Source organism: Eublepharis macularius, chromosome 15 (genome assembly GCF_028583425.1).
Source record: "Eublepharis macularius isolate TG4126 chromosome 15, MPM_Emac_v1.0, whole genome shotgun sequence".
Classification (NCBI taxonomy): Eukaryota; Metazoa; Chordata; class Lepidosauria; order Squamata; family Eublepharidae; genus Eublepharis; species Eublepharis macularius.
In genome coordinates, this window is record NC_072804.1 from 58,582,236 (window position 1) to 58,592,655 (window position 10,420).

The following is a 10,420-nucleotide window of genomic DNA, read 5'->3' on the forward strand; positions in this document are numbered from 1 at the left end:
CCCTGACCACGTGGAGTATTAGGTGTAATGGGGGTGGGGGTGGTTTGCTTGAGAGCGACGGGAGGCTTTCATTAATTGCAGGTATGTGTTCAGGGCAGATGGCTGTGCCTCTGGGAATGCCGTAGGAGAGCGGGATAAAAACGGGCCCACGGCGTGCTGCTTTCTCATTTGGAGTGGCTTAGCTTCTGATGTTGACGTTCCGCCTGGCCTCGGACTCACCCACGTGTGCTTTGGCTCCACTGGGGACCTGCACCAGCTGCCCTGACCTTTGTGCTCCCCCTGCAGATTCCCTGGGGGAGGCAGAGGTTGCGCTGGGCGAGGAAGGTGACGCCAGCAGCCCCACGGGGGTGCTCGGCTATAGTCCGAGTGGGAATTCTTCAGCTTCAAAGCGTTTCCTTGCAGTCGGGTGCGAATCTTGCTCAGCATCTCCTCAAAGAGATGCTGCTCGAAGCTGCCTTGAAGGGACGGAGAGTGAGGTGTAAGCGGTGTGTGGAGGCCATTTATTTCTCCGATGAGTCAGCGATCCAGTCCAGAGCGTCTGCCTGTTTCTGCAGTTCCCACCGGCCCTTGTGGCTGTCCGGGGGAGGGAGGGACGGGGCTGGGTTGTGTGTGTTCCCTGGTCTTCAAGTCGAAGGCGGCTGGCTCGACTGAGCCATGACTCTGGTAGTCAGATTCTCTCCTCTTCCTCTCTCCCCACCCCCGCCTGGCAGCATGTGGTTTTCTGCCCCCTGAAGGAAGCTTTTGGTATCAGCTGGAGCAGCCAGAGGGGCAAGGCTACCCTGAAGCGCACGACACCGGATTACTTCCTGCTGCGAGGTGAGGTGCCCCCTGGAGCCTGGCCTTGGCAGGTGCTGGGAACTGGCTTCATTGTATAGAAGAAGGCAAGAAGGTGTGTGTGTGGGGGGGGAGTATTTAGACATTTCTCAGGAAGAGGCTGCCAGAGGTGCCCCCAAGGCAGGTGTGTGCATCATGCTGGGCCAGTTCCACGGGAGGGGCCGCCAGAGGGCTCCTGAGACATGGCAGTCGGGCGTCTTGCAAGGCCACTCCTGGCAGCTGGCTGTGCGGAGTCGGAAGGACGGGGGATCTTTGTCACTTCCTCTCCCTTCTGTGCCTGGATGCCCACTGGCCAAGCACAGGCTGTTGCCCATTCTCCCGTGCAAGTGGGTAACCTATGATGGAAGTGTAGTGAGGGGTGTTAACTGGGGCTGAAGGTTAGTGAGGCCCGGGAGAGAGGAGTCTGCCAGAGCAAACTAATAGTAACCTCTGGGGCTGGCCTCTTCCCCTCTCCCCTGCTAGGGTGGGGGTGTGGTTCTCCGTACTGGGCATGGCGTTTCAGTCTGTTGGCTCAGCAGCGCTTGGCAAAGGCTTATCCCACGTGCCAGTTCAGGGTGGCTTGCAGGGCCTTCTTCCAGCTGCCCCAGGGCAGTTGTCCTGCAGTGACACTCTATGGGTGGCTCCTGTCCCTTGGTCTCTGAGCTGCCTCTTGTTCTGTCCGAGGCCGAAGGGGACGGTGGTTGTTGTGCTTTTTCAAGGCCGCGCTGGTCCCGCTTCCAGCTGGTGCCAGACTTTTGTCCACTGCCAGAAGCTTCAGGAGTGGCCTCTTCCACGCCTCTTCTCGGTCCGTTAGTTCTGAGTCCTTGTGTGGGGTGGAAGGGGCCATTGTGGGGAAGTGAGCCTGGGAGTGGGACTTTCAGTTCTGCCCCACAGCCCCTTCTCACAGAACCGTAGCATATCCTCTTTTACCCAGAGCCTGCCCAAGGTGGATTAATAACCTAAAATAAATCCATATGATATAAAATCCATATTGCAATTAACGTAACAGCAACCACTGCCCTGGTGGTGAGGCTGTGTCCGTCCGTGCGGAGGTCTCGGGAGGGACTCTGTGCTTGCCGCTGCTTTCTCACCAAGTGATGCCGGCTTCTGCCCGCAGTGCTCCTGAAATTCCGGACAGAAAAGGGCAGAGATCCTTCACCTCAGGCCTGTGCTGAAGATGCAGAGGTGCTTTTGCAAACGCGCACGGGTGTGCTGGAATCCTTGGGCGCTGCTGGGGCCGATCTCCTCCCTGATGACTTTGCCCGGTGGGTAGGAGGTTGAAGTGGGGGGCTGGCCAGGCCGAACAGTGAGAGCGAGCAGAGAGAGAATAACCCTGATAATAACATTCGGTTTATATTCCGCTCTTCGGGACAACTGAATGCCACCTTCAGAGCGGTTTACCAAGTGTGTTGTTCGTTACCATCCTCATGACAATCGCCCGGGGAGGTGGGTGGGGCTGAGAGAGCTCAAGCCAGGATTCTGCCTTGTCAGTGCAGTGTAAGTGGAGGTGCAGCTGTGGCCCTCTGGCTTCTGGGAGCCCTGGCCCCATCCTGGGCACTGGACAACCTTTTCTAGCCAGGGCTACTTGGGGTGCCGCTGGTCTGGACACTCCCAAAGAGAGCCTTGCCAGGATGGTGACCCCCTCTCGAGACGCAAGTTACGTCTGGGGGTATCTGCAGAGGTGGTGCCAGATGCCGCCTGCCTCGCCCAAAGACCAGCAACGGCCTCCCACCGCACCACTGCTGGTGAGAGCTTAGGCAGCTGCCGACCCAAGCGTCGTGCTACAAAGAATCTCTCCCAGGAGATCCATGGGGGAGCAGGTGGGCGAGGGGCTGGTGGCAACTGGAGCCTAGGTAAGTGGGCTGGAAAAGCCCCTCCTGGGCCGATTGGGGGGAGGTTGGCTAGCCCCCCTCTCGTCCTCCTCTCAGCAGGTCCTCACTGTGTGCCTCCCTCACTGGGGAGAACGATGTGGGCCTGCTTGGGCTGTGGCGTGCACAGTCGGTGGCAGGGGGCTGCGTACAGCCTGTGGGGCACCATGCTGGGCTTTGTGGGAGATTCGCTGTGTGGGGCTGAGCTTTGGGCTTCGCTGGCCTGCCCCGTCTGGCTGTGTTGGGGCATTTCCCAGGCCATCTGTCCTCCCTCATTCTTACTAGTGCACGTCTGTCTGTCTCTTTTAGCTGCTGCTTCTCTGAAATGGCTTCTGTCTGTGCTGTGGTTGGAGGGGTGCTGGGGCAAGAGATTGTTAAGGTAAGGAAGGTTTTTCTTGTCCAGAGGGCTCGTCCTGGGATGGGGGTGGGGGTTTGAGGGACTCTGGGAACCTGCTTCCCACCAGAGAGCGATTCTTGTGTGGAGTCCCAGCCAGCCATGGCTCACCAGTAGGTTGTTTTCTGCTCTCTCCTCCCCTCCCTTCTGTCCCTGGCCAAGCATTCCAAGGTGGGGGTGGAGTTGGCCCGCAGAAGCCCCTATGTCTCCTTCCCTGTTGTTGCCCAAGAGGCAGACATGGCCAGTGTTCCTCATCTTCCCCAGCTCTGGATTCTGGTTAAAGCAGTGGCACCTTCCAATAATTTGGCTGTTACACCTGTGGCCATCTTGGTATCTCCCCTCCTCTTCTAGGCACTGTCGCAACGAGATGCTCCCCTCAACAACTTCTTCTTCTTTGATGGCATGAAGGGCAATGGGATTGTGGAATGCCTGGCCCCTGGCTGACCCCCAGCTAGTGCTCTTAGAGTGACTATTGCCTGCCTGCCTTCTGGTTCTCACTTCCCCAGGGGGCTGGGTGAGTGAGTGACTGGAGCATCGGGCCAGGCTGAACCACCAACCTCCTCTCCCTTCTGGCAGCTTGTCTCTCAGTTACTCAATAAAAGTTGGTCTTTTCGTAACCTTTCTCTCATGCAGTGGATAAGTTGCAGAGTGTGTGTGTGTGTGAAATGCTACACCCCTCCAGTTAGCCCTGCTCCCCCATGTGTGTTGGCCCTTCATACAGAAGGGGTCTTACAGGCTGTCCAGGCCAGCCAGGCCCCCCACCCCGGACACGGACTCCAGAGCGTGCTCACTGTGGCACCTTTGTTTGAAGAACAAGGTCTTCGTGCTCTGCCAGTGCAGGATGGGGCCGCTTGAGGGAGCATCCCTGCTCTGTTGCAGGCTAAGCACCCACATCTTCACACACCCAAGGCCCCAGACTGCCTTCCTTGCTGCCTCGAGCCTCTCTTGGGGTGCTTGGAATGGGTGCTGTCCTCTGGAAACAAGACAGTCGTGCCTACAAATCACATTCACCTTCCGTCTCCTGTGCAGCTCGTGCGGGAGTGTTTTCTTGGTCTCTCCAGCCCCAGATCTGCATCTGAGGTTTCTCTGGGTTTTATTATTTATCATCCACCATGTCCTCTCAGACTCCAGGTGGGTTACACAGTGGAAGCCCACACAATCAATGGCTAGAGCGTTCAGTAAAGCAGGTAAGTGACTCTTCGAAGAGGACGGGCCTTAAGGCTGAGCTCTTCCTGCAGCCTGGGTGGAGCCAGCACCTGGGGCAGTTTACCTGTGTCAATTAGCAAGCTAGCACTGTGTCCCCTGTAAGCTTTGACTCTCTTGGGGGGAGGGGGGAGCTCTGTGGACCAGTGCAGGTCTGGGGCGATGTCCGGCCCCAGAAAACGGCAGTGGGGCTGGCCTGAGCTCTTGGAAGCAGCAAGGGCTACAGTAGCTTGCTCGGAAGCAGCTCCAGGAGGGGGGGGGGTGGCAGCAGTACCAGTGAGGTGTCCTGAAGGGCTTGTGGGCCACCGCAGCCCTCGGGGCTTTCCCCCTCCCCCAGAGCATTGCTGCTGTAGCCCCTGCCCTGCACACACAAGCCCCCTCTCCAGAAGCGCTGGGTGAAGTTTCCCGTCTTCCCACCCTCGGGTGTTCCCCCTCCTAGGCAAGGGGGCTAGTTTTGCTGGGCATAGCGTGCTGCACCCAAGACTTAAGAAATGCCCAGCCCCCCAGGCTGTTTCCCCCTCCCATCCAGAGCAGCCATCTGCCTGTGTATCACCTATCACAGGAGGAGCTTTTAATCCTATGAGTTGATTCTGTCCAGTTTTATTGAAAAGAAACATACAAAATTCTCCCCTGACAAGGTACAGACAAAGTCCCTCAAGTATGTACAGGTAGCACCAAGGTATACTATGTACATGGCCCCCAAGACCTCTTGCTCGCTGTACACAAGTATATACACAGACGTCTGCAACTTCTGCTTTGTACAAGGCCTGGGCAAGCCCCTCTTTCCAGAGGCAGCCCTCCCCTCCCCCCATCTGTACAGGCTCAAGGAATAGTCTTCACGCAGTGCTCATTCATGCGCCTTGGCAAGCAGCTCTCCCGACCCTAAGGCACTGCTGGGCTACAGCACAAGGGAACAGTGACCACCCTTCTCTCAGAGCGGCTGCTTTTGATGCGCTGTGCCGCAATCTAGCCCAGGACAGGCAGTCACAAAAACCCCTCTCAGGTGCAGAAATAGCGCTACTGCTTGCATTTCCATGGTGTATCCAGCCACGTGTGTCAGGCTGATTTCCCTCCTGGCCAGCAGGAAGAGACTTCAGGGCTAATTCGGGCCAAGGCCCACCGCACCCTCTGCTGGCAGGTTGTAGAAGACGCCCAGCAATTGGAAGATGAAGTGGTAGAAGTGAGCCCAGATAGGCCTGTGCTGCCACTGCCACTGCCACTGCCAAGAGGGAGGGAGAGAGGAAGACTTGTGAGCCAACGGTCCAAGCAAGCTGCTACTGCCCCCCACACAGCCCCACTGCCTCTGCCACCCTCCCTGGCTCCCTGCTGACCGCTGTGCCCAGCCTTCTATCCCAGGGCTATTTATAGGCATGAGTCAGCAGCCTAGCCCTGCCCAGTTCCCTGAGCAAACAAGCTGAAGACAGGCCAGAGGTGGTGGTGGGCGCTCTGACCCCAGGATCTTTTGAAGTTCCTGCCCAGGAAGAAGCTCTGTGGGGCAGGCCTGCCAGGAGGAGGGTCACCTGTGCTCTCCATTGGTGCTCTCGGTGGAACTGGTCTCCCATGCGGCGAAGGCGGGCACCCAGGGCCTGCTCCGAGGTGGGGGGGCTCCAGGGGAGGGGGCCATTAGGCTGCACCGCCCTCTGCACAGGTTCCACTGCCAGGGGCTCCGGCCTTTGGCCACTACCCACGGCCCCCGCGTTGCCTAGGATGGAAAGGAACCCTGTCAGGACAGCTGCGGGGAGGAGCGCGGGTGGGGGAAGAGCAGAGCCAGTTTCCTGGGCAACAGCTGTCTGGCGCATCATTCGGGATAGGCCGGGTGCCCCTGAGCCCCAGACCCCGCGCCCTCCGGGAGACGCCAGCAGAGGTGGTGCCGGTCGGCCCTGGGGGGGGGGCGCTCCTCCCTCCGCCCCGCGTCCTTCGGGGCAGCGCGCCGGCTGCCCTGCGCCCCCCGCCCCGCGAAGTTTGCTGACTCAGCCTTGGCAGTCGCCGCTGCCGCTGCCGCTCGGCTGGGCCGGGGAGGGTCCCCTCGGGGCGCCGCCTGCTCTGCTCTCGGCAGGACGCCCTGCCGGCTCAAGGGCGCTTCCCCGCCCGGGCGCAGTTTGCGGCGAAACAAAGGGCCGGGGGGGGCGGAGGGGGCCCGGCAACGGAGGGGAACCTCCGAGGAAGCTGCCGCCCGTCCCCGCGCCCCCTGCCAGGGGCAGGGCGCGCCGCAGCTCTCTGCCCGTTTTCCGGCGCCGGCACGCTCCCTCCGTCCCCGATCCGCGGCCGGCCTCAAGTCACACTGGCGGCGGCGGGGAAAGTTTCCCGGTTGACGGCTCCCCTTCGACCTCGGCACCCACACTCTGCACGTGCTCCGAGGCAGGCGCTCTGCTCCCGCCCAAACTCCGGGACCGAACCTGCTGTCCAGTGGGTGCGCAGGGCTGCCGCCCGCCCGAAAGACAGGCGACCCCCGCCCCGCCCCGCCCCGGCCGAGCCACTCACCGAGCGCCTCGCTGGGGCGACTTCGCGGCGGCTCCTGCCCCCGGACGCAGCGGTAGAGAGCGCGGGGGAGCGGGCCGCCGGGACAGACGGCGCAGTTCAGGCCGGGCGGCAGGGCGAGTGCGGTGCGGCAGACGGAGGGCGGCAGGGCCAGCGTCCCGCCCAGAGGGAAGGCTGGGCTCCCGGGCACGGCTGCTGTCGGCTCCGCGCGGCTCCCCTCCGGCAGTGCTCTGGCCATGGCGCTCGGGGGGATCTGCAGCAGGAAGAGGGGAGGGAGGGAGGAGCGGAGGGTCACGGCAGCGGCCGGGACGCAGCCCGCCGAGGGCGCAGGGCCACCCGCCACCTGGGGGGCGGGCTAGTAACGCCGCGCCGCGCCGCGCCCCGTGTTTGTAAACAAACCCAGCGCTGCCCCGCTCCGCCCGCAGTCCGACGACGCCCTGCGCCGCGCCACCGCCCTCCGCGGCAGCCACGTGGGCGCCCGTCCTACAGCCCCCCGACGGCGCCGAGCCCGGGGCAGCAGAGCCCCCTGCCCGCTCGCGCCGCACTTACGGCCGCTGCATGAACCCTCCGGGGGCAGCTCGGGGGTCTCCGGGCAGCGTGGAGGCTCCGAGCGGCGCGAACCAGCGGGCGAGGAGGGTGACGGCGCGGGCGGGACGGGACGGGACGGGACGGCCGCGCCACCGGCTGGAGCTGCGGCTGCCAGAAACTCGCGGAGGCAGCCGGGCACGCGCCTGGGCAGCTGCAGAGCCCGGCAGGCCACGCCCTCCCCTCACGTCACCGCCCCCGCCCCGCCCCCGCGCGCCCAGGCAAGTTCGGGCTTGTGCCGCGTGGGGATCTTCGACGGGCGAGCCGGGGCGGCCGCTCCGGTCCCGCCGGAGAAGCGGCGCGGCCAGCGCCCCCCTCTCTGTCTCCCTCCCGCTGCCCCTCCGGGCTCGTGTTCCGTTTTGCAGATGAGTAACCGGGCTGAGGCTTCCCAGAGGAACCCCGGCGCGTGGCTGGACCATTCCGGGGCGACAGGCTTTGCTGGCTGCAAGCGGAGTCAGTATGTCCAGTGGTTAGAGTCGGGAAGCTGTGGCTGGACACTCGGAGCTGGGCGGACCAGCCCGGCCCACCTCGCAGTGTTGTTGTGAGGAAAGACAAATCCCCAAAGACGGGATAAAATGCAGCACATGAAAGAATGTTGGGTCAGGACCCTTCCTTGGCAGTCACCGGGACGCGGCTCCGGGGGGTGGAGACGAGGCTTTACTGGCCGGCCCCTCCCGCCTCTCTTTTGTTGAGAGGCGGGGGAACGAGCCGGCCGGGGATTTCCAGCGGCCGGACTGGGCCTCTTCCCCGCCGAGGGGCCTCAGCCCTGGGTCAGTGGGTTATCCCACAGCCTGGGGAGCATTCTCCGGCCGACCCCTCTCGCCCTGCCGGGCCTGGGCCGCTGGCTGTGCTCCGCCTTATTGCCAAGCAGGACTTCGTGCTGGCCAGGGGGCCTCTCTGGGCAGGTGTCCCCGCTGGGCACGAGAAGGGCCTTCGCCCCGCAATGCGGACCCGCTCCCTTCTGTCTGGCCCTCGGCAGAGGTCGGGCGGGGAAGGGCGAGGGGTTCGCCGCCAGGGCTGCCAAGAGGACCCGGCCGGCAGGAAGGCCCGCGGCCACTTCGAGGAGCAGCAGCACCCTGGGGGTCGCTCGCTTATGCTGCTGGGCTGCGGAGGCGCTGTCGGGGCGGGGCGGTGCAAGGCCGCCCGCAGCCCTCGCCAGCGACTGGAGCCGGGAGGGGGCGTTGGGGACAATCCGCGGGCCCGGCTCGAAGCGGCGGCTGGCGCAGCCCAACGGCGGCCGAGCTCTGCCGGGCAGCAACAGGCCTCTTGCCGGCGCGCCCGCGCCTCAGCCTGGCTGGCCGAGCGGAGCCGCGGCCGAGCCAACGAGAGCCCAGTTGCGGGGCCGGGCAGGCGGGCGCAGCCAATGGCAGCGCGCGGCGCCTGTCTCCAGCCCGGCCGGCCGCCCCCCCCCCCACCCCGTGCGCGCCGCTGACATCACGGCTGTTGCCCAGGCGGGCAGGCCTGGCCCGGGCGCCTCGGCGGGCGGAGCGGAGCGGCGCTGCTGCGCGGGGCTGGCGGCGCAGGAGCAGGATTTGCCCAGTGACAGCCAGCGCGGGCCGAGCAGCCAGTGCGCGCTCGCCATGATGTCAGCGGCGGAACAGCTTCCAGCCCCGGTCGGAAGCAGGGGCGGGCGGAGGGAAGACCCCGCCTGTGCCTGGGCCCCGGGGGAGCCGCTGCGGGCCCGAGTGTTCACGAGTCGGGCCCGGCAGCGCCTCCCGGAGCGCCAGCTGGGAGAGTCGCGTGTTCATGGGATGCCCCCCCCGGCCCGCCCGCAATCCCGGAGAGATACCCGGGGCCGCATTCAGGCGAGGCCAGGCGGTGTCGCCTCGCGTGTCCACCACGGTCAGACTCGAAGCCCCCTTGTCCCTGCAGAGCCCGCCCCGGCTGTCTGCCCGCGGGGCCTCCAGCCAGGCCTTCCCGCAGAGGCCGGCCCGCTACGGCCCCCGAGCCCTGCCCCGGCGGAGGTGCGTGCACAGCGGAGCGGGACTGCGTGGGGCTGCGGGACGGCCGGCGCGCGCGGCCTCAAGGGGAGCCTGCGGCCCTCCTCCCCGGAGAAAGCGGACGGGCCCCTGACTCGCGTCTGAGGGGCCAGGAAGAGGAGGCCGAAGGAAGCCGCGGGAGTCTGCCGGGCGGGAGCGGGGCTCTGCGAGGAGGCGCGGCCGAGCCCCTCCGGCCCCGCTCGCCTCCCCGCCGCACTCCCATTGGCTGCGGAGAGCGGCGCGCAGCCACTCAGCGCGGCGCGGAGCTTGTTTCCAGAGGAGAGCGCCGCCGAGCCCCGCGACGCCTCGGCAACACGCCCGGCTGCTGCCGCTCGCGGGAGGAGGGGCCAAGCGGGCAAGGGGCCAAGCGGCGGCGGCCCGGCCCCGCACCGCCCGCCTCCGCCCGGCCCGGCCCGCCTCCCTCCCTCGCCCGCCGCCGGGCACGGCCGAGCATCCCTCTTGCCGCGGGCGCTTGTGGGAAATTCCCTGACCTCAGCGCGGGGATCCCCCCCATCTCCCCCCCCTCCCCGGCCACCAGCCAATGACGCGGCGCCGCAGAAGCCCCGCGCGGCAGCCAATCGGGGCCTGCCGACCCAGCAGGAGAGGCAACTGCCATGGAAACAGCGCCGCTCCGGCTCGCCCCGCCCCTCTCCGCGGCCGGCCAATGTCCGGAGGGCGGGGCGGGGCCACTCCCAGATCTCCTGTCCCCCGCCGAGAGGCCCGGCGCTCCTGGCGGCGCCGCGGGAGGTCAGGCGGGGCAGAGAACTTCTGCGCGGTCCGAAGGGCCCGAGGCGGCAGCCGGGCTGGGGGGGGGGAGTGGGGGCGGCAGGACTGTCCGCTGGAGAGCCGGGTTGGAGTCGCGGCTCCTCCGCCAGCAGGCAGCGGGGCCAGTCGCAGCTCTCTCGGAGCTCTCTCAGCCCCACCCGCCTCACAGGGTGCTTTGTGTGTGTGTGGGTGTGTGTGTGACAAGCATATACTCTAAGTGGGTGTTAATTCGTCCTGAATTCGTCTTAAATCGAGTATTGTTATATTTATTTATTTATATTCCTCCTTTTTCACTGAGACCGGATTACACGGCTCTTCTGCTGATCAAAAATATA

General features: G+C 64.9%; 1 protein-coding gene across 2 annotated transcripts in view; it reads left to right on the forward strand.

Moving 5' to 3' along the window:
• SAE1 (SUMO1 activating enzyme subunit 1) overlaps nucleotides 1-3,692 on the forward strand; it is a 9,459-nt gene extending 5,767 nt beyond the window's left edge. For both annotated transcript variants that reach the window (XM_054999085.1, XM_054999084.1), the window contains 4 exons: nucleotides 711-816; nucleotides 1,931-2,078; nucleotides 2,991-3,060; nucleotides 3,427-3,692. In XM_054999085.1, the coding sequence (XP_054855060.1) occupies nucleotides 711-816; nucleotides 1,931-2,078; nucleotides 2,991-3,060; nucleotides 3,427-3,519 (417 nt within the window). In that variant the 3' untranslated portion in view covers nucleotides 3,520-3,692. The remainder of the gene's footprint in view (nucleotides 1-710; nucleotides 817-1,930; nucleotides 2,079-2,990; nucleotides 3,061-3,426) is intronic.
• The last annotated feature ends 6,728 nt before the right edge of the window (nucleotides 3,693-10,420 follow it).